General features: G+C 41.1%; 1 protein-coding gene across 4 annotated transcripts in view; it reads right to left on the bottom strand.

The window, feature by feature from the left end:
* The window catches only part of ERBB4 (erb-b2 receptor tyrosine kinase 4), a 1,032,003-nt gene that overhangs the window by 222,786 nt on the left and 785,568 nt on the right, over positions 1–23,649 (bottom strand). For all 4 annotated transcript variants that reach the window (XM_078379181.1, XM_072977738.2, XM_078379170.1 and 1 more), the window contains exons 12-13: positions 18,099–18,298; positions 4,681–4,813 (exon numbers count right to left, since the gene is read on the bottom strand). In XM_078379181.1, coding sequence (XP_078235307.1) covers positions 4,681–4,813; positions 18,099–18,298 — 333 coding nt within the window. The remainder of the gene's footprint in view (positions 1–4,680; positions 4,814–18,098; positions 18,299–23,649) is intronic.

Genomic DNA, 23,649 nt, shown 5'->3' with positions numbered 1-23,649 from the left:
CCATGATTAACATTTTGAACCTGACAGAAAGTGTAACTCTGACAGATTTAAAAGTTACTCAATATTCTTCTCTCCTTTTCTCTTAAAATATTTCTGTGTGTGTGTGTGTCCATGCTTCCATTTTGGCCAGTTACACCTGCAACTCAATTCCCACCTATTTTCTTAGATTTTTATTCTCATTTACTTATTAACTTATTTATTTATTTATTCCATTTATACTCCACCTATCTGGTCATTGTGACCACTCTAGGCGGCTTACAACATAAAATGAATATATAATTTATATAATTAGAAAAAAATTCTCCAAGATGGCAAGAAAAACAAAAAAAAAATGTAACAAATAAGAAGGGAAGAAAAATTAGGAATTAAGTGGGAGGGGGGAAGGCCTGCCTAAACATCCAAGTTTTCAGTTGTTTTTTAAAAATACCCAGCAAGGGAGCCACGCGAATCTCCAGAGGTAAGTTGTTCCAGAGGCGAGGAGCCACCGCCGAGAAGGCCCGGTTTCTTGTTTTTTCCTTCCCGGCCTCCCTCGGCGTCAGGCTCCTCAGTCTCACCTCCTGACTCGCGCGAGTGACACGCGTAGAACTGGGTGGGAGTAAGTGTTCCGCTTATGTGCCCACCAGGGATCACATTGTGAGTAACATCACAGGGCTTAACATGCAGCCAGTTATAGCTTCATGAAGGGAAAATGAAGCCCTAATATTAGTCTGCTTGGAATGGGGCAGGAATGGGAACACAAGATCGGATATCCCTCCATTGCTGAAGAACTGGTCCGACATTGTGACGGCCGTGGTGGTTCCATTGTCAGTCCTCATAATGCACCTGGACAAGAAGGGAGCACCACCCTGCCACCACATTACTGATATAACTAGACCAATGCTCCCTAATGTGATAATAAAATGATAATAAAATATCTTCCAAGGGTCTATTAATGATTCTTGAAAGAAGAAAAGTTCCCAACACAGGAGATCCTGTCAACCTCAAACTCTCAGACTGCTAACTGGGGCTCATCACAGGGATCACATAACCACCACTACCACCAACCCCGCCGTTACAGTAGCTCCACTGGCTGCTGATCTCTCTGGGCAGAATTCAAAGTGCTGGTTCTAACCTACAGTATAAAACCCTAAATGGCTTGGGTCCAAACTATCTCAAATGCCACATCTCCCTTTATGAGCCTGTTCAAGCAGAGAGGCCTTTCTCTCTGTCTTGCCACCTTCCACAAGTGTGTCTGATAGGACACGAGAGAGGGTCTTCTCTGTTGCTGCTCCCAGACTTTCGAATCTCCCTCCCACAGGAGGCCAGGCTGGGCCCATATTTGCTGTCTTTCCACATGTGATTGACTGCTTGAATGGGCTTTTCAAATGGATTGTTGTACTGCTTTGAATTTGTGTTGCTTATGCTTTTAGTATGGTATTCATTTGATCCTTTTCAGTATTTATATACTAACTGTTGTTAGCTTTGAAAACTGTATTTTAATAATGTAAGCTGCCTTGGGTCCTTTTTTGGGGGGAAAGGTGGAGTAAAAATACTATAAATACATACGTACATTCATACTCAAAGGCATGAAAGGGATCCCCTCCCCCAAGCAACAGCTCTAATGTAATACTGGCAAACTTCATGAATTGGTGGATTAGGAAGGAATAAACAATTGCTTATCATATATTTAAAAACATCCAATCCATAAAACTGAATAAATATCTAATCAATACATTGATATTTTATGTCTACACCTTTAAAACACAATTTTCACTCAAGCTGGGGCAAGTTGACCTGGACAGAGACTGGCAACAAGACCTGCTGAATGAGGCATTCATACAGCACTCCTAAAAGCTTATCAACCTGGGAACTTAATTATGAAGAACCCAGTTGACCTCAGTTGATTCTGAGTTAGCCAGAACACAAAGTGTCAGTCCCAGCTGAGACTGGCCAAAATTAGCCAAGGTCACAACAATTAACAGCCTGAGCAAAGAGGAAAAAGTAGTACATAGCAAGCATCCACAGCATGGTGTCTGAGCTATGGCTGAGGGCTTGGATGACTATCTGACAATACCATGTGTACTTTAGATCTAATAAAATCAGAGCAATTTTTAGAGTGAAGCTCTACACTACTGTTTTATATTCCTGTGGGGCATATATGGAGCTATTTATAGTGAAGTGTGTGGATCCTATGCTATCAAGAAGCACTCTACTACCTTGCAGCAAAACAACTGACTTCATTTATGCCTGCATGCAGAGCAGCTATAATTGCCCTCATCAATTTAGGTAGGTTAACTCTCAGAGACTCCTCTGTGAGGTATTAGAAAGCCCCAGAACCGACCAAAGAGCAAAGCAAGGAGCCAACAGCAGCTGGTGCCTATTGTGGATGGTGGGGCCAAAGACAGCAGATAGCGAGATGACAACCTGCAGCTATTCATTGCTCACTCCATCTTCGTCTGTGCTCCCCATGAGTATGAAGGTGGGAGATGAGCAGGATGGGATTGTAGGCAGCATAACTTGAGATATGCAGTGCCCGAATTGACTAAATGGGTTTAAGCTACTAAAAGTGGTCATCTTCCTTCGGAATCACATTATTTATGTGAAATTCACCTGCTCAAAACAAATGCCTTTTTTTCCTTGAGAAGAAAAGCACACATAAAGAGTAAGCACAGAAAGACTTGAGTGGTTGTCAAGAAATACACAAACAACTCATTCAATACTTCAAATTCTTAAGGTCACAACAAGAAAGCAGCAGTCTTTGCAGCTTTATGCAACATTTGTGACATATACAAATTTTGCAATTTTGCAGAAAATAAAGCAATTTGAGCAAATCAGTCCAAATTGATTTCCAGCAGTACAGCTTGTAAGGTAAAGGTAAAGGTTCCCCTTGACAATTTGTCCAGTCGTGTCCGACTCTAGGGGGCGGTGCTTATCCCCGTTTCCGAGCTATAGAGCCAGCATTTGTCCATAGACAGTATCTGTGGTCATATGGCCAGCATGACTAGACACAGAACACCGTTACCTTCCCACTGTAGTGGTACCTATTCATCTACTCGCATTTTACATGCTTTCGAACTGCTAGGTTGGCAGGAGCTGGGACAATGGGCTTACTTCACTTGCACCTTACTATGTTAAGCAGCAAGTTTTCAGCCAATACTAAAATGTCTTATTACACAGAAATGACATTCATTGACATTCAACACTTCTCACTCAGTGCACTGAAGCATCTTTTACTACAAAGTCCGCATCAATTAAGGAATGTGAAAAAGAAGACATATCGTCTCAAAATATATTGTTCTTAGTGATTTTCTGAGTCTTAGGTACAGAAACCTGAGGCTAGTCAGAGAGTTGGGGGAAGGAATTGGTTAACATCAGAAGAAATTGTCTAATGGTAAAAGTTCATCCATTGAACAGACCCCTTCTGGATGCAGTGAGTGAGATGTCCACTTATTTCTAAATGTATTGTTTATATGGGTTGGTGAGTATGTGAGTGAAGGGTGAGTGAGGAGCATGGAATCTTGGTAAGAATGTTTCTGATTGCCTGGGAAAAACTAGATAAAGAAGCCAAGTGCATTTGTGAGGCAGTCTTGAATCAGACAGAAAGTAGTCTGGCATGAAGAGATTGGTGAGAGGGTGGTTTTGAAGTCTGGGGGTCTTGGGAAGAAATCAAAGAGAGTATTCTGAGAGATAGCCTGGGCAGAGAGGTAACAAAGCAAAGGACTATGCTGAATGAATTTAAAAACCAAGGAATAAAAAACATTCTTTTTTAACACTGTTATTTTAGTAAAACCTTACGGATTCTATTCAAGCTGAGTAGTGCTGGGCTCAATACCTGAGGACTGGCTATGTGAATGGTGTTATAAGGGCCTGAGTGAAGAGAGAAAGATACACACATAGGGTCAACTTAAGGTTGGTAGAAGCGAGGAAATAGATGAAGACTGTTAAATAAAACCTGTTTATTTAAATAGCCATAAAGAGATCATTAGCTCAATAGTCAAGTGACAAGACAAAGGGAGGTTTGACATGGATATCAGAGAAAAGGGCTCTGACAGTGAGCTCTCTTTCATTTATCACGCTACCCAGCTGGATGGCCACGGGGCAGAGGTGCTGGACTTGCATCCTACACAGCAGATACTGCAAGGATTAGAGGGTTGGACTAGATGACCTTGAGAAATACCTTCAACCCAAGGACTCTAGATTTGGGGCTTTTGGGTCATGTACATTTTGCTCCTGTTGATCACACTTTCATATTTAAAGAAGCATCCAACTATGTCCAATTATGCTCTGCTTATCAGCGCGCCAGACAAACCTGGCAAGCAGTTTCACATTGCTCAAGATTATTGGTCATCAGTTTCCTTTCAAAAGATTGACCAGTTCTTTTGCTTCATGCCAGGCACATCAGTCTCTGCCATTGAAAGCCCTTTCTATTCCTTTAATCAAGCAATCATGTCTCCAAATCACCCTACTTTTCATCAGCTTTTCATTCAAAGTCGAATGTCATACCAGGCTACCATGTGATGCGCAAGCACAAGGGCTGTGGGGTAGCGCCTTGCAACAGCACATTGCTTTGGGAACAGAAAATGAGGAATATGGGTACATTCATCAGCTCCTATGTGAACCTGATCCTAATAATATGCCATCAAGTTTCAAAATAATGAGGGAAGCACCCGTTAAGTGGTTTGCAAATAAAAAACACCTTACCCATCATAAAGGTTACAGGACTTGACACAGGTCCTTCCCCTGATGAAGTGCTTACAGGACAAGCACTGGTCTGGCCCTGGACCCCAGCATCCATTTTTTGAGCATAAAGGGCTGCACACCATCCCCTCGGCCGCTGCAAAATGAAGAACACACATGACATTTTGGAGTGGACTAGGTGGTTGCATATTGTCTGTACAACTTTACATATGGCATTTCATTGGGCAGGGGGCAGTCCGAACTCCTTTCTTTCTTTCCTTTCCTCTTTTTTTTTTGAGTCATGTCATTGGTGTACCATTAAAGCTTACCATTGTCTGCTTTTATCCTTCCCAACATAAACAAGGCCTGAAACTATCCAGGATGATTCATACGCCCATAAAATGCAAGCAAAACTTTAATCCCTATGATGGTATTGTGAGGAGTGGATAATTTTCACCTGAAAGAAGGTCCATGAAAGGACCAGCCCACCCCTTCTTCCAGCTGAAGAAGAATTTTCCTCCCCCTCCCTTAACCCCCCTCTTCTTTTTTGCACTCCCCAGTCCCCCAAGCCCACTCCATCCTTCCTTTTCCACCTACCTTTCCTGGCTGCACAGCTGGTGTCTAGCAGGAAATTATGAGAACAGTACTATCTTGTCATTTCAACCCACTTCCTGATCCCTTCCAAAGCCCTAGCATCAGGAGGGAAAGGTTATTATATTCTCAAGCCTAGGGCAGTAGTGCTAGTTCTCAGAAAATGTGTACCTCCTGGTACACAGCTAGGCACTACAGAGGAATGGAGTTTGGGAAGGCAGGTGGGATACGGACAGTTTAGACTAGACTGAATTCAGAGTGGCTTGGAAATAAGCAATGTCTGAGGCTTATTTCAAACACCATCAATGCAAGCCACAAGTGGCTTATCTACTTCCACTGAAAAGACGTAATGGTGCAAGGCATGGTTTCTTAAAATTCCCCAAAGACAAACATCCTTGATTTAATCCTAAAAAATGTTTTCATTGAAGCTGTTCCTCCAAAAGTACGAAAATGTACTTGTACTTTAATCAATCAGTCAGTCTTGTTGTGCTTGCTTTGTGTATGTGCTCTGGTCCTCAATTGGAAAGGACACAATTATTGTGTAGAAAGATTTCACACAAGTCATGAAGACTATGACAAGATAAAATAGTGCCCTGTCTTGTTCTAGAGGGATCTTCTGAGACTTGAAAATTCTTTAACCACATATCTTGCCAAGCCAACTGAATCTGAAAGGACTGAATAATTTTGTGAGTATCATTTAGATCCCTACTTCTACCTTAACCTCTACTCCAGGTAAACACAAGAGGTGAGCTCCATCTTTTAAATCCCAGAGGAGTAGTAATCCTTTGCTTAGCTAGGAATAAGCCCATTAAACACAGTGAGACTTTCTTCACCCAAATACCAATGAACTGGCCTGGGCTAAGAAAAAAAATGTAATGGTAGATAAGGTTTTATTGCAAATCTGCTGTTTATAGATGCTGACATTAAGAAAATGTAGTTCAGTTCTTCCATTCCATTAATTATATGCTATATAGTGAGTTGGATGGCTAGTGGGAGTATGTTGTCAAGTTTACATGAGTGAAAGTTAAAAGGGTATGCCAATGTTCTCCTGTTTTGAGAAAATAGGGTTCATATAATCGCCTTAAAAAAGGGTACTGCTTCAATGACATCTTTTTTCATTTAAACTGAAATAAGTTTTTCTTCAGGGAACTGCCCTGCTTTGTAAAGGAAAGAACACATAAATATCATTTTTCTGCCTTTACAAGACAAGATTTCCCCCCCCAAAAAAAGTCACCATATAAATAAAGAAATCCAGCAGTCAACAGCAACAAAATTTGGACACACCTATTTCTCCAAACAGTTAGATCTCTAAGGAAACCGCAACCACTCTTAAAGGAGATGAAGCTGTCATTTCAGCCCTTCTCTTAAAGAGGAAAGTAATATATAATATTATAAGGCTATAAGCGCCCCAGAGGGAGACCACAACTGCGATACAAGGACATCTGCAAGCGAGATCTGAAGGCCTTAGGAATAGACCTCAACAGATGGGAAAACCTGACATCTGAGCGTTCAGCCTGGAGGCAGGCGGTGCATCACGGCCTCTCCCAATTTGAAGAGACTCTTGCCCAGCAGGCCGAGGCAAAGAGGAAGTCACAAAAGCAGCAAAACCAGGGAGCCGGATAGGGGACAGAATGGATTTGTCTTCAGTGTGGAAGGGACTGTCACTCTCGAATTGGCCTTCTCAGCCACACTAGGCGCTGTTCCAAGCCCTCCATACAGAGCACGCTACCATAGTCTTTCGAGACTGAAGGATGCCTAACTAACTAACTAAGTTAGTAATACCTCATAGTATTTCTACATGACTTGCCCCTTTAAGAGAGGCAAGTCATATATCTAGTCATCACAATGTGCAGCTCAACATTTCCCTGGAAATTTTTTTTTCCAGATCAGACACCACTCTATTGAAAGGTAGCCCTGCACATGGAGGGGGAGTGTTGGAAAATCACAAATTCAAGCCTTAATCACTTCTGCATGTTTTCCACATGAGGAAAAAAAAAACATAACTAAAGACCAGGACTAAGAGGTAGAATTGCAGCCATGAGGGAATAAGAGCCATAACAGAATATTCCCCGCCACCATGCATAACCTCAGTTTTTAACTTCTGTGAGTGAATCGTACAATCATAGAAAAATGAAGCTGGAAGGGGCCTACAAGTCCAACCCCCAGCTCAAGGTAGGAATACAATCAAATCACATCTGCCAGATGATTATCTAAGTTTTTCTTGAATGCCTCCAGCGTTGGAGCACTCACCAACTCCTGAAGTACCGTATTTTTCCGTGCATAAGACTATACTTTTGTCCAAAATCTTTAGACTAAAATTGAGGGTCATCTTATACATGGAAGTAAGTTGAGGAGAGAACAAACACAAGTGGAGGGGAAAGCAGGGATCAAAGTGATCCTGCAGGGCTTTGATCCCTGCTTTCCTCTCCACTTACTAAGCCTTAGCAAAAGGAAAGCAGGGATCAAAGGGCTGCAGGATGGCTTTGATCTCTGCTTACTAAGTCCCATGGGGCTTAGCAAAAGGAAGGGGGAAAGGATCAATGCAATCCCATGGCTATATAAAGGGAAAAGGGATCAAAATGATTGTGCAGTGGCGGGATTCCTTTGATCCCTTCCCCCCTCCTTTTGTTAAGCCCTGCGGGGCTTAGCATGAAAGGAGAAAGCAGGGATCAAAGCGATTCTGGAGTGCTTTGATCCCTTCCCCCCTACACTTGCTAAGCCCCACTTAGATTTCTTAATTTTGGGTTAGAAAAGTGGGGGGCATCTTATACATGGGGCTGTCTTATGCACGGAAAATACAGTAACTGATTCCACTGTCATACTGCTCTAACAGTTAAGAAGTTTTTCCTGATATTCAACTGAAATCTGTCTTCCTTTAACTTGAGCCCATTGTTGTATGTCCACTCTAGGATGATAAAGAACAGATCCTGCCCCTCCTCTGTATGACAGCCTTCAAATATTTGAAAAGTATTATCATATCACACACACACCCCAGCCGTCTATTCTCAAGGCTAAACATGTCCAATTCTTTCAGCCTTTCCTCATAAGGCTTGGTTTCCAGCCCCCTGATCATCCTTGTTGCCCTCCTCTGAACTTGTTCCAATTTGTTAGCATCCTTCTTGAAATGTGGTGTCCAGAACTGGACACAATCCTCAAGGTGAGGTCTAACCAGTGCTAAATAGAGGGGGACTAGCACCTCGCGGGATTTGGAAACTATACTTCTATTAATGCAGCCTAAAATAGCATTTGCCTTTTTTGTAGCCACATCGCACTGTTGGCTCATATTTAGCTTGTGATCTATGACAATTCCAAGATCCTTCTCGCTCATTGTTTTGCTGAGCCAGGTATCCACCATCTTGTAACTGTGCAATTGGTTTCTTTTTCCGAGGTGCAGTACTTTGCACTTAGCCCCGTTGAATTTCATTCTGTTGATTTTGGCCCAGTGCTCCATCCTATCAAGATCATTTTGAATTTTGTTTCTGTCTTATAGGGTATTATCTATTCTGCCCAATTTGGTATAATCTGTAAATTTGACAAGCATTCCTGGCACTCCCTCATCCAAGTCATTAATAAAAAATATTGAAGAGCACCGGGCCCATGACTGAGCCTTGGGGTACCCCACTTGTGACTTCCTCCCAGTTAGAGAAGGACCCATTAATCATCACCCTCTGAAATACCATGGATCAACCAGAGCAATGTGGTGGCATGAGATATCATGTCATAAAATAAAAGACATCTAAAATTAATGAAACGGATTAGCATACCTTCTCATGTTGCAAAGCCTATCCATGTAGAGAACACAAGCAACTATTCTGCTGGTTCTATAAAGCCCTAAACCTCTTGGGTCCATGCTCTCTCAAGGACTGTATCTCCCTTTATGAACATGCCTGGGTGTTAAGATCATCAGGAGAGGCCTTTCTTTTTGGCCCCACCACCCTCACAGGTATCTTTGGTGGGGACACAGGAGAGGGCCTTCTCTATTGCTGCTCCCAGACATTGGAACTCCCTCCCACAGGAGGCCAGGCTAGCCCCATCTTTGCTTTCTTTCCACCAGTGTGTGAAGACCTTTATCTGCAGGTAAGGTTTCCCTTAATAACTGGTTCCCTCAGTGGGTTTTAATTGGATGATTGTGCTTTTGTTTAGTGTGGCATTTGTTTGATCCTTTTCAATATTTGTATACTTACTGTTTTTAGCTTTAAATATTGTCTTTTAATGATATAAGTTGCTTTGAATTCTTTTTACAGAGAAAGATTGGGTTAAAAAAATTAAATTAAAACAACACGGTGTTAGCAAGCACAATCTTCAGCCTGATGGAAAATGCAAGCTAGTACTGTCTCTCCAATTAGTGCCATACTTTGAAGTCAACATTCCTTTCAACTTCACTGAATAAATATGTTGCTGCTGTTGTTGTGCCACCAATGCACAGTACCAAGTTAAAGATGGAAAAACTGATGAATACGACTGAGGAACTGAAATAGAATATGCACTCAGTTTTTAATGCTCACTTCATCCTTTCCTTTCCTCCCTTAGAAACTCATGAAAAACTCTTGAGTAGCAAAAAGCAAACCCAAAAATAAAAAACAACAACAAAATAATATTTTTAAATTATCAAGGAGGACTGAAGAACATCAATAAATTTAGGAATTGATACAGAGAAATGAGGATGTTTATCTTCTAATAGGGTAGGGACAAGGTCTTCAGACAGTGGTTTTTCCAATAGATCAAATAGAGGTTTAATAAAAACACATAGAAAGGACAAGAACACAGAATACGTGAAAAGGTATCCAGGCTAGTGTTGTCATATGGACAAACTCTCTTGGAATAAGATTGTCACGATAATCTTTCTGGCATTTCCCTCAACAGGACAATATTTGTACTTGAATATAAAAGGCTCTGCAGTGATGTGGAATAGTTTAGATGTAGAAAAGATGACAGAACCATCTTAGGAACAAAGAGGTCAAAGAAGGAGGGAGAACACATTCATCAAACTTTCATTGGAGTACTACCCAGATCTATTTGGTGAATCTGCTTCCTTATATATAATCTTGATGGTCTTTCACCCATGTTCCTTATTAGAGACGGGCACCAACCATCTTCAGACGAACAGGTGTTTGGTGGTCCCTATTACACCACCTCCAACAAGCAACCCCCACTCAGAGGCAGCGCTGGAGGAGTCAGGGCAGAAAGGTCAGGGCACTGAGTGGGTGTCCATCAGAGGAGGTGGGGTTGGGAAGTGCTAAGCAAAGGACGAACCAGCATGAACTGCCAAACCAGCGATTCATGCCCATCTCTATTTCTAATTAATTACTGTGATAAACCAGGACTTCTAGCTTGCTAACTATTAGTTTCTGCCATGGTGATCAAAATGCATCTTCCTGTAGCAGGGGGAAAAAACACCAAAACAAAACAGCACTCAGAAAATATTAGTTTCAGCCTTAAATCAAAGGCCTGTTTCCATGTGCTCACTTCAAAATATGAGCAAAAGCTATTTGCATTTTGGTTGTCTTATCACTGAAGGGAAGGGGGAACTGTAACTCAGTGACCTACAGTTTGTTCTTGTTGTGTGTCATCCAGTCAGAACTCATTTATAGAGACCCTAATAGGGCTTTCAAGGTAACTGAGGTGTTTAAGGACTTCCATTCACAGTGAGTTTCCATGGTACCGCTGGGGAATCAATCCAGGTCTCCTAGTCCATTTCTCTACCCACTACACCACACTGAGTATCCCGAAATTATAGTTTGTTGTTATTGTTACATGCCATCTATTTGCCCCTGACTTATGAATGAGTGACCTCCAAAATGTCCTGTCCTCAATAGCACTGCTCAGCAATTGCAAACTCAAGCCTCTGGCTTCCTTTAGAGAGTCCATCCATCTTGTATTTGGTCTTCCTCTTTTCTTGCTGACTTCCATCTTTCCCAGCATCACTGTCCTTTCCATAGAATCCTGCCTTCTCATGGTGTGCCCAAACTAGAACAGCCTCAGCTTCAACATTTTTGGCTTCAGATACAGTTCAGGCTTGTATTGCTCTAGGATCCACTTGTTCGTCTTTCTAGAAGTCAAGGATATCCACAAAGCTCTCCTCCAGCATCATGTTTCAAACAAATCATTGTTTTTTTCTGCCAGCTTTCTTTAGTGTTTAGCTTTCACACCCATACATGGTGACTGTAAATACAAGATTGCAGATAATCTTGGTCTTGGTCTCCACTGCCACATCCTTACACTTCATATTTTTCTGTTTCCTTAATTGCTGCCTTTTTAGTCTCAGTCTTCTGATTTCTTGGGTGCAGTATCTATTTGGATTGATGATTGAACCAAGGTATACAAAACCTTTCAGTATTTCAGTTTCTTCATTGCCAGCATTAAAGTTTTGTATTTCTTCTGTAGTCATGATTTTGGTCTTAATGTTCAACTGGAGGTCTGCTTTGGCACTTTCTTCTTTCACTTTCACTAAAAGTCATTTCAAGTCATTGCTGCTTTCTGCCATTAAGATGGTATCATCTGCACATCTTAAATTCCTGATATTTCTTCTACCAATGTTCACTCCTTTGACATCTGAATCTAGTTTGGCTTTTCATATGATATGTTCTGCATACAGACTGAACAGATAAGAGATAAAATTCACCCTTGTATACACCTTTGCCTATAGGAAACCATTCTCTCTCTCCCATTCAGTATCACAATCTGCTCCTGGTCTTATTTTAGCAGAGAGAACACAGCTTCTCAATCTCCTGCTTCCAATTACATAATCTATTTGATTTCTATATTGACCATCTGGTGATGCCCATGCGTACAGCCATCTGTTTGGTGTTCGAGGCATGTATTTGCAATAAACAGATTGTTGGTTTTGCAAAACTCTATAATTCGTTCTCCTGATTCATTTCTGTCTACTAGGCCAAATTTTCCAATTGCATGTGGTTCTGTTTTGTCCTCTACTTTTGCATTCCAGTCACATTTGATTCTAAGCATATCTTGTTTTGGTGTGTGATCAATTTCCTCTTGAATGTTTGCATAAGAGCATTCAGTTTCATCTACTTCAGTATTAGTAGTCGGAGCACTGACTTGAATGAAAAAAGCTGCTAGATAGCTCAGTGGTTTACGAATCTCGTTGGCAGTTCAGTTCCCCACTATGTCTCCTTGACAGGGGCTGGACGTAGTGATCCATAGGGTCTGCAGTACTAAGATGATGGTGTGGGTTATGTTGATAGGTTTTCCATGGAGTCTGATCTATATAATTTAGTAGGATCTTGCATTAACTATTTGTGTTATATCATGTCTCACTAGTAGAGCCGCTCTATTTCTTCTCAGTTTGTCAACATTTTCTATTTATCTAAACTGAAAATATCCTGTCCCAGTCCAGTTTAATTTACTGACACCTAGCACTGCAATGGTTATATGTTCCATTTCTTGCTTCATGGTTTCTAGTTTACCATGGTTCATATTTCTCATGCTCTATGTTACAATTGTATGTGTTTTAGAGCTTCAGACTTTCCTTTCACCTCTATGCATGTCAGCCGCTAGACATTCTTTTGGCTTTAATAATCTAGCTGGATTATTTGACAGAGCTATTTATACTTGTCCTTCACTCTTCCCAGTAGCTGATTGAGTGCTTTCCAACCTGGGAGTCTCATATTCCAGCATTATCTTTGTTTCATTTTGGACTATCTCATCATAGGGTTTTTATAGTAAGGAAAAATTCAGCAGGGATTTACCATTGTCACCTTCTACACAGTACTAACAAAAGTTAGCTTCAGTGTCACAGCTTATCTGTCCTTTTGGGAGTGAAGTGTGCACTACTCAGTTCATGAGCAACCAGGGCTGTGTCTTAATTGAGTAAACTGTGACCAAGTGAATGCAGAATATTATAAATACCAGAGATAATTACATTCAGATTCGCACTCAGATATAAGGTTCATGAGGTCACCTTAGGCCTCTCACACTCTCTGCCAGCTGAGCCAAACAACTTTTAAGGGAGGTAAGGCAGAGGAAAATCACAAAGGCTGTGCTGAATCAGTGACAATCATCATCATCATCATCCCAACCAAAATGATTGCTGCTGGATATAATGATGCCAGGTACTTGTTTGGAGCCTTATTGCCATGAAATTGTAAAATGACATTTAAAACATAGGTCACGCTATATGGAAAAATCATGAAATGGTTTTTTATTAGGCTGAAGGGCCTTCTGGAAAGTGGGCCAAGTCAATGAATGCTCCCTTCCTCTACTTTAAGAGACAAAGACAAAAACTCCTCGCAGACCCTCTACAAATATAAGACATAAGCTTTGTGAGTAATGTTTCATTAAAAACATGGGCTTGTCAGTCTGTTTTATTAGAGGAAATTTCCACAACAATATTACTCAGTTAATTAAACAAGCCAGAACGCAGTCAATTAGGCCTCAAAGATTTATAAACTTAATTGACTGAAGGTGTTTATGAAGAAGCTGCGGCAGTCCAAAACTGAGCTGTTGAGGCCCTAAAAGCACATAGGTGCCATTCAGTGCTTCCCTATTCACATGAAGCTGTTATTCTCAGTCACTGTGGAGAAAAGGTGCAACCATTTTCTGATCCATTGCTTACTCTGCCGGGATAACATCATTAAACTCAAATGAGCCACATGTAGACCATTTACAGACAAGAGAGAGTTCCAGAAAAGACTGTTGGTGAAATCCAGCAAATTAGGCAAGAGTTTTCTACCTCAGCCGGCACAAAGCTTTCAAAAGACTTTCGTGCTGAAAAACTGCCTTTAGGCTTTGGGCCAACAGTTGAAACAATCAGGGCCTCTTCTAACTACAGAGTACCCTCTGTGTTTTCTATCATACAGTTAACACCATTGCTTCTCAGCTTTTTGCTACAATCTGTAGGGCAGGGGTGCACTTAGGAACGTAAACATGGTGGACAATGGAGACCCTTCTTCTCAACCAACTCCAGCATTCCCCTCAGGTGGGCCGGGCAAGGGATGTTGCAACATCAGTGAAAGATGGAAGTGGTCACTTGCCCTTGCAGGAGAGTGGTATGAGCTCCTTCTCTGGTGAGGCTATATGGTCTGCCCCACAGGCCCTGTAAGTCTCCACCGTGGCTCAGCCAAACCACAGATGTACCCAGCTAGCTCCATCTGGTATGCAGGGTGGAGAGACTGGATGTACAGATCTGGGAATGGCCCCTCTTGAGGGTTTGGTGGGCTTACAGGGCGGCTCCAAGTGTGGCAAGCACTCCAGATTTCTTTGGTGACAGGGGCGATTCTGGCACTGGTTCTCAAGCCAGTGGGCTTTCTGTTGGCATGCCTTCTCTTTGGTGCATGTGGGCAGCCTCCTCAGGTGGCACCAGAAAGTCCATTCAATTGCTAGTGTCTGGATCATGCCAATGAACCACCTCCCACTCTATGGCATCCACCCAAAGGTCCTCCTCCTTGAATAACAACACAGCCATGGCTGTGTCTGTTTCCTCAAGAGTATCTCCCACTATCACATTGTCACTGTCTCAATCTATAGGAGAGCTACATGTCAGGAAGGCCAAAACTCTGCTTGCTGAGGTGGGAAGCCCACTAGTCTGGCTAGAGCAGTCTTTGCTGGCCACACAACAACAACAAAAGGAAAAATGGGATATATTTTCTGTGAGATGCAAGAAATCAAAGGGAAATTCAAACCAAAATTAGGGATGCTGAAATATAATAGAGAAATGCCTTATCTGATCAGAATAAAACAAAGAAAATGATATATTGAAGAATGATATGAAGAGATACAAGAATGATAGATTACTTAAAAGAGAGATCTTATTACGATGAACTTGCAGTTTTAGAAAGTAAAATGAAAAAATGCTCTTAAAGCAGTTAGAAGAAATAAACCACCAGGAATAGATGGAATACCGATTGATGTATGTTAAACAACAGAGATTATGTCTGTCAAAATTCTAAGAAGAGTAGGCCAATAAATATGGAATATATACCAGTGGTCTATAGACTATTCCATAGATTGGAATCGAAAACAAAGACAGTTCCAAAGTTTGCAATCCTATAGGACTGCTGCATTACTTTTCCTTGCAAGCAAAGTGATTCTCAAAAACTTATAACAAAGACAAATTAATTGGTTCCAGAGCAAATCAAGCCTTAACTCTCACTGGAAGCTAAAATGACTAAAATGAGGTTAATGTACTTTGGACATACCACGAGAAGACAAAAGTGGATAGCAATACACTCCACCAATGGATCTCAGTGTAGGCAAGCCCACTATGCAGTTATGATTAACAGTAACAGACTTTATGTGTCTGTTTCATTGTTTTACTGGTATCCTTCATATTGGTATTAAAATATTTTAAAATGCAAGAAAAAGTAAAAGAAAGTAAGAAAAAAGAAAGGTAAACATAAGAGGGACTGACTCAATAAAGGAAACCACAGCCTTAGGTTTGCAAGAGCTGAGTAGGGCAGTTATTACCTGGATCTAATGGAGGTTAATTCATAGGGTTACTGTAACCTGGAAGCAACTTAACATTTTACAAAAGCAGTTATTACAGAAATTTATGCATGAGTTTGGAGAGCAACCCTCCCTCCTTCGTTACATCTTCTCTGTGACTCTGTCTGCAATGGACTTAGTCCATTATAAAATGTATTGGCTGAGCTTTTCATCTTGAAAATCTGCCTGTTCTGAAGTATGAGGCTCACTTAATTAAGGCCTAGCTATACTTCCACAGTCCATCCATGATGCCAGTCCTGGATGATTTTAATATTAAGAATTAAAATGTTTGTTGCTTCAGTTAGAACTTAATAGTTTGGAAGAGTTTTGTAGGCAAATGCAATTCAATTATCAGCATAATTGCATCAGAGGAATGGCTGTGTCAATCCTTCTTTTGCATTTCCATGCCCCCTCCCCCCCCGAGCTCTTCAACGGCAGATGCTTCTTTGAAATCACTGACAATAACATAAAAATGAATCTTCATCATGCCACATTTTCCCTTTGATGCTCTTAATACAGGCTTCTAGTCAATGACATCTGAAAGAACCATCCTAATGGAGCATTTTTGGTTCTTTCATAAGAAACAACTGTTAACACCATATTTAGTGAAAGGCTTTAAAATGCTCAATAAATGTCATCCAACAAGGCACTATTCAGAAACCCATAGAGGAACTGCAATAAGTACCAAAAGATGTTCACTGACCCTGGAATTCATATTTGAAATACCCCAGGGTATTCCTTCTGTCTGATCCCAAGTAACTCAGTTTATCATTTAAGGCAAAACTACCTTAGCTAATAAGAAAAAGAGGACCAGAGAAAGTTCAGAGACTACAGAAAAAATGGATGTGTCAAGAGGTCATAGGGCAACAATGAAACAACAGGAGGATCATCAGGCCCATTAAACTGCTAGGCTTACTGCTTAGCCCATAATAAACACTGCAGGAAAGAGTTCTTATCCACGGCCCCACTCCATTACTAGGCAATTCTGTATGTTTGCCACAGGTAGAGGGGAGCCTTGTCTATTTTTACCATTCTTGTTGCTCTTTGATAATTGGAGAAAAACAAATCTGAAGGGGACAGTCTCTGCTACCTGTGGGGGATTTCTCAACATAAGCTGCTTGTTGTTTTGACTTAGATACTGCCCCATAATGCTAGAGCACTCTCTGAGCAGTTTACAACATAATTCTGCAAGGAACAACTTGCTATCCCAGTGAGTTGGGTACTTATTTTACTGACTTCAGAAGGATGGAAAGCTGAGTCATCTTTGAGCTGGCTACCCAAACTGGATCGAACTCAGGTTGTGAGCAAAGGCATGACTTCAGTACTGCACTATGACCTCTGTGCCCTGGGGCTCCTTGGAACACTTTTCAGGATTCTACTTCACATGTAGAGGTATTATGGATAGTATGTGTAACAGAAATAAAACTATACAGAGGGGGGCAACACTAGAGTGCTCTGGTGAGAAGAAGAAGAAGAAGAAGAAGAAGAAGAAGAAGAAGAAGAAGAAGAAGAAGAAGAAGAAGAAGAAGAAGAAGAAGAAGAAGAAGAAGAAGTGTTGTCAAGTCTATTCTGATTTATGGTGACCCTTCCCAGGATTTTCTGAGAGCACCATGGGACTGTACAGCTTCCCAAGGCCATACAGGCTGGCTTTTCTCTGGGGAGGCATAGTGGGGAATCAAACTCCCAACTCCTGGCCCCACAGCCAGAAACCTAAGCCACTGAGCTGTCTAGCCAACATATACCTGTGGTAATCACACATAATTTGCTAATGACTGAACTGACGTTACCTGTATCTGTCTGAAACTCTTCTCTAATCTACAGTGTACACAGGGATATGAATCTCACAGCCTCTCACTCTTAGAGAGAAATCAAAAGAAAAATACTTCTTTTCTCCACACAGCGAGATTTCTTCATACAAGATTCCCTCCCCACCCCCAACCCGGAAAAATCTTGCAGGAACTCTCAAGACATTTCTTGCTCCTCCCCCCTCCCCCTGGAAGAAGTGTCATCTCTTCAGCCTGCTGAATTCCCCCACTAAGCTCTTCCCACCTCTCACCTCGATGAATGTGCCAAAATTGTCATTTTAAACGTTTGGCACAGTTTATATGATAGTACTGTGTGCTCGTATAATTACAGCCAACATTCATGTGTATGAATATGTAAGTGATTATTATGCCTAAATTTGTCTTTTCCATAGCAGTAGACATCAATTTCCCTTTTTTCAAAAAAATCTAAAAATATTAAAATGATTTGTACAAAAATTGTTTTCATTCCATTATAAAAACAAAATGTGCCTTGTTTATTTCAGCACAAGTAGGCAAATGTTCATACGCTACTAAACACGGCACCATCACCTGCTGAGGCTCTCTTGGTCGATGCACCAAGTGAGTATAATCATTCCTACTTACTACAGTTTTCTGCCTTCTTATTTCTGTGGATCACAGTCTTTTGGTTGGGAGTGCTGAAGAGGCTGGTCCAGTTGATGGTGTGGTAGTAGCACAAGTTACTGTTGTCTGTGATGTAGACGTTGCCAGCACTGATATGCTTCAGGGACTGAAACTGTAGGGATCTAATACCATGCTGTTTGAGAATCAGCAAAGAGAGGCCACTGGAAGAAGGAACAAACACAGAATCATAAACACGCACATCATGATACCCAGGCACACATAACGGTGGCAGGTTCCTTTGTTGCTTAGTGACAACTGTTCCATAGAAAGCAAATGTCCTGAAACAAAAAAAAAAGTGGAAAATTAATCTAACTTAGGCTCCTGCTCTCTGGGTTTATTTTTTTTTTAGCCCATCTACATCATTAATGCATGGAAGCAAAGTATGGAGTTTAACACACTGAAGAAACACAACGAGGGCTCAAAGGAAAGAAGCAAGAATGTTAAACAATCCAGGTGTCTATAGCAAGTTTGCATCCATATGCATCACCAAAATAAAGGGTTAAAAGACTGCATCATTACCAAAAGTACCAATTTATCCAAAATGGAAAATATATAATAATTAGGACAACTCATGCAGGTATTAACAAAGTCTCTCCCCCCCCCCCCGCCCCGAATCTCCAGTTGATATCCAGGGCAGCCATTTTCAGGATTCTGGGACCTTAGCTGCTTTTTCACTAGAAGCCTGAGATCTACCAGCCTACACTCAGTGTCAAAGACTAGCTAAGGAAAAATGCACATAAAATTAATAAAAATTAAGTAACAGCAATACAAATAGAATCAAATAATGTCGAACCAGTTCCATTTCATCAAAATGGAAATGAAATTACCATTTTATTTTGCATATCAGAACTGGAAGGCACATACATCCTTTCCACACACACAAAATTTTCTTCAGGTCACTCCAAAATATCTTCATATAATGTGGATTTTGGGGAGGTGAAAACATTGGGAGTGGAGAATGCTTGCCGTCCACATAGAGATCTTTCCTGTATATCCAGATCTGCCTTCTACCTGCTCTAGATCTACAGAATCATCCAAGAGTGTGTGGGAACACAATTGTGTGAAGAAATATGCTGTGCAAAACCAACCAAGAGTTTTGTGGAACCATGAAGGCTAACAGGAGTTACTTCTCCCAAGCTCTTGTGGACTGTAGCCCTCTTCAACCGAGAAAAGAAGGCTGGCAGCCCTCACTGGAGCTTTTGTCACTGAGTTAAGTGAGAGTGATGATGAGACTGCATTCTGTTTTACATATCAGTACATGAAACTTGGCTAAGTCTCAACTTCAACTGATTGAAGTTCAGCTATAAATACCTCTAGGTCAGTGGTCCCCAACCTTGGGCCTCCAGACGTTCTTGGACTACAACTCCCAGAAGCCTTCACCACCACCTGTGCTGGCCAGGATTTCTAGGAGCTGGAGTCCAAGAACTCCAGAGGCCCATGGTTGGGGGCCACTGCTCTAGGTTACAAAACCTGGCCACCCAACTAGTCAGAATGACATTGCAAATAGGGAACTGCATCATTCTGGTCAATACAGAGCTACACAACAGGTACCTATCTGAAAGCAAGGATCTCACTTCTCATTCTCCTGGTCTTCTGTAGGGTACAAAAAGATTGAGGAGGAAGGAAGGAAGGAAGGAAGGAAGGAAGGAAGGAAGGAAAGTAATACTGAAATCAACAGTATTATATAGAGAGGAAATGAGGAAGTCTTCCTTGATGGATGAGAGCTTTATCCCACAAGACCCACATTCAAGCTGTTTACACTGAAACTGAAATAAAATTATTAATACCAAGGAGACTTCCTATCCCTTTGCTTGTGATTATTATTTTTTCCTCCTGGCAACTAGTCATTTCCTTAATATCAAGCAAAAATTCTTGACTGTGTGAAGTGGAGATAACTTTGTGTAGTACTGCAGAACTGAAAGTTAGTAAAGCTAAGACTTAGTATATGAAAAATCAATGCTTTTCAAATTTATTTGATTTTCTGTTTTTTAAAAAGGCAATAATTATTTTCCAGCTGTTCTAGATGAAAGCCAATACCATAAAAGACTGCAATACCAGGAGGCTGTAATTCAAACCCCAAGGTTTTGCTGCTATTTATAATCTGTTTGGATGATTGTTTACAACACTGCCAGAATATGTTGACTGATGAACTACCTTTTGTCCCATTGGCTGTAGAATACATTACACTGATATATTGTTTCCAGCCCCTTCTGTTTTGCTGTTTTCTTTCCCTTTAGCAACACTTCCTCCTCACAACAGACATTTCATAACATTTTTTAAAATGGAATATGTAAACTATTACAACTCTGATCCTCTACAATGCTGGCACAAACAACTCTGCAATCTACCTGGCAATATTATATTCTTCTGCTCTCTGAGACACAAAAATCAGTCAATTTCAGAGGAACAAAAGACAGTGACTAATGAAAAAAGAGCTGGTGTGTTGACAGATCTTAGCTCATTACGGAACTGGAGTACCAAACAATAAATTAAAGAGTTAGTGCATATTGTGACTGACTGACAATATTCAAATCAACAGATTGCATTCAGTGTTGCTTCTTCAATGCTGAGAAGCTTCTTATGCTAGTGGAAAGCCTTTTTGTTTTTAATTCACTGCACAAAGAATTTGATGAAAAAAGAAAATGTTCAGATCTTCAGCGGAAATTCCATTAGTGTACGAGGTTGTAGTAGACCATATTGCATGAACTGTTTTGCAAATTTCTCCCCCAACCTGCCTGTAGCGTGTAGTCATGACCTGTTTTGTCTTCTGTCACCCTTGCAATCTATGTACTGTATCACCAGTTTTTAGACTGAAGGAGGATTTGGAACAATGGGCAGGCTTTTGCAATGAACCTTGCATTTCTTCTCTTGCAAAAAGGTACTGCAAGAGAGCAATAAACTGTAGTTTATGGAACAGCACAACCACTCATACTGTCCCTGTTCAGATAACTCAGGATGCAAGCCAATATCAGGCTTGAAATTAACTTGTTATGTCACAAGCTACACACAAGTTGGCATTAATCAAAAAACAAGTTTAGATAAAATGGCATTAACAAATAACTCTGTGAACCAAAATAAAGCAGAGAAAAGCATGATCATTTCGTTGTTTATTCAATGACTTGTATGTTACGCAATTGGTTCTAGACTGGTTTCTGAACTCTCTCCATTGGTCACTCAGGACTGAATTGATGCTAAGACCAGGTGTTAACTTCACACAGGAAGTTTGCTAGTAGTTCCCCCACAGATTGCCCTTACTCATCAAAGTACTCACTACTTCCCTTTTACGTAACATTCCAAGAAATGAAGGAAAAATAATATAATTAATGATTGGCTAGCTCCCCACCTTGTACTATAATTCATTTTAGAGACAGCACCTGGAAAAAAGTATGGTTGAAGTTATGTACCCAAATGTAAAGAAATTTAACTCTCAGATTACCCTCTCTCACTTAAAACTATGCACAGACTGATGTACCTTTCTTGTACCTTAACTTCCACTTTATGTAAACACACAAGGTTAGTTAGTTAGGCATCCTTCAGTCTCGAAAGACTATGGTATCGTGCTCTGTATGGAGGACTTGGAACAGCATCTAGTGTGGCTGAGGAGGCCGATTCGAGAGTGACAATCCCTTCCACACTGAAGACAAATCCAATCTGTCCCCTGTCCGGCTCCCTGATTTTGCTGCTTTCGTGACTGCGTCTTTGCTTCGGCCTGCTGGACAAGGGTCTCTTCAAAATGGGAGAGGCTGTGATGCAATGCCTGCCTCCAGGCTGAACGCTCAGATGTTGAGGTCCATTCCTAAGACCTTCAGATCCCACTTGCAGATGTCCTTGGATCACAGCTGTGGTCTCCCTCTGGGGTGATTTCCCTGCACTAATTCATATAGGAGATCCTTTGGAATCTGACCATCAGCCATTCGCACAATGTGCCCAAGCCAACATAGATGTTGCTGTTTCAGTAATGTATATATGCTAAAAATTCCAGCTTATCCTAGGACTACTCTATTTGGAATTTTGTCCTGCCAGGTGATAGTAAAAATCTGTCCAAGGCAATGCATATGGAAGGTGTTCAGCTTCCTCTCCTACCGTGCACAAAGGGACCAGGACTCGCTGCAGTACAGGAGTGTGCTCAGGACACAGGCTCTATACACCTGGATCTTGGTATATGCCATCAGCTTCTTATTGAGCCATACTCTCTTTGTGAGCCGAGAGAACATGGTAGCTGCTTTCCCAATGTGTTTATCCAGCTCGACATCTAGAGAGAGGGTGTCAGAGATTGAACAACCTCCAATTCTTGCGTGGAGATCGTAATAGAGGGAGGTGAGTCCATGCCCTGGCCCATGACTTGTGTTTTCTTCAGGCTGATTGTTAGTCCAAAATCTTGGCAGGCCTTGCTAAAACGATTCATGAGTTGTTGGAGATCTTCAGCAGAGTGGGCAACAACAACTGCATCATCAGCAAAGAGGAAGTCCCACATGCATTTCAGTTGGACTTTGGTCCTTGCTCTCAATCTAGAGAGATTATAGAGCTTTCCGTTTGATCTAGTCTGGAGATAGACACCTTCTGTTGCAGTTCCAAAAGCATGCTTCAGCATGACAGCAAAAAAGATCCCAAAAAGGGTTGGTGCGAGGAGGTTAAAATATAAGCAAAATACCTCATTATGTGCTCTCCATTCTCTAAAAATGAAAAACTTCTGCTTCCCTAGAATTAGGGCCATTAAAGATAACAAGGTTTCTTTCTCCTAAATATGGATAAATTAGACAGGACTAGTAAAGATTATGGAAGTCCAGATAGGATTACATTTGATGTTGACACAATGAAAACCTGTCATTCGATTAAATTCTTCCAAATCATTAGTGACACATTGTATAGGAAGTAGGGTGGCTAGCAGGATGCTGCTGCAGGGTTTACTGTGGATCTGTTGTCAGACGATCCATGCTTTAGGGAGTACAGCTTCAATCATAACTTTTTGCTTTAAACCAAAGGATTGTCTCTCCCTCCTCCTGCCCCTCCCTCAGGAATTACCTTTCTTTTTGAAAGATATTTTTTTTCTCCATCAGTTTTTGGGGAAGAATAGCATGTTGGTTCACCATGAACAAATCTAATCTACATAATTCCCATGCCTGGGAAGGTCTCACTCATAGTTTCTAGCTTTACATAGGTGAGCTAGCATTGTTGGGGGCTCAGCTCATAACAGGCTTGGAGAGACAATCTCTTGACTTCAGATTACAATGCCTGCAGACAAATACACTCCCCCCCCCGCCATATTTCAGCAGCGGAATTGCTTATGTTGTTGATGTTATGCGCCATCCTTTCAGAGTTATGGAATTATTTACATATTATTGAGAAAATCGTTATGCCACCCTGCAATACAACTACTCCTCAAGTGGCTACAAAATAAAAACTATTAAAATAATAAAATTAGTAAACAAGTAACTAATACAATTGAACCGGAAAGGTAGTGATAACAGTGTAGAAGTGATAGATGAGAGGTATGGATCAAGGACAAATTGGC

This window comes from Pogona vitticeps, chromosome 1 (assembly GCF_051106095.1).
Source record: "Pogona vitticeps strain Pit_001003342236 chromosome 1, PviZW2.1, whole genome shotgun sequence".
Lineage (NCBI taxonomy): Eukaryota > Metazoa > Chordata > Lepidosauria > Squamata > Agamidae > Pogona > Pogona vitticeps.
The sequence above is the reverse complement of the archived record's forward strand: the minus strand, read 5'-3'. Positions and strand labels throughout refer to the sequence as shown.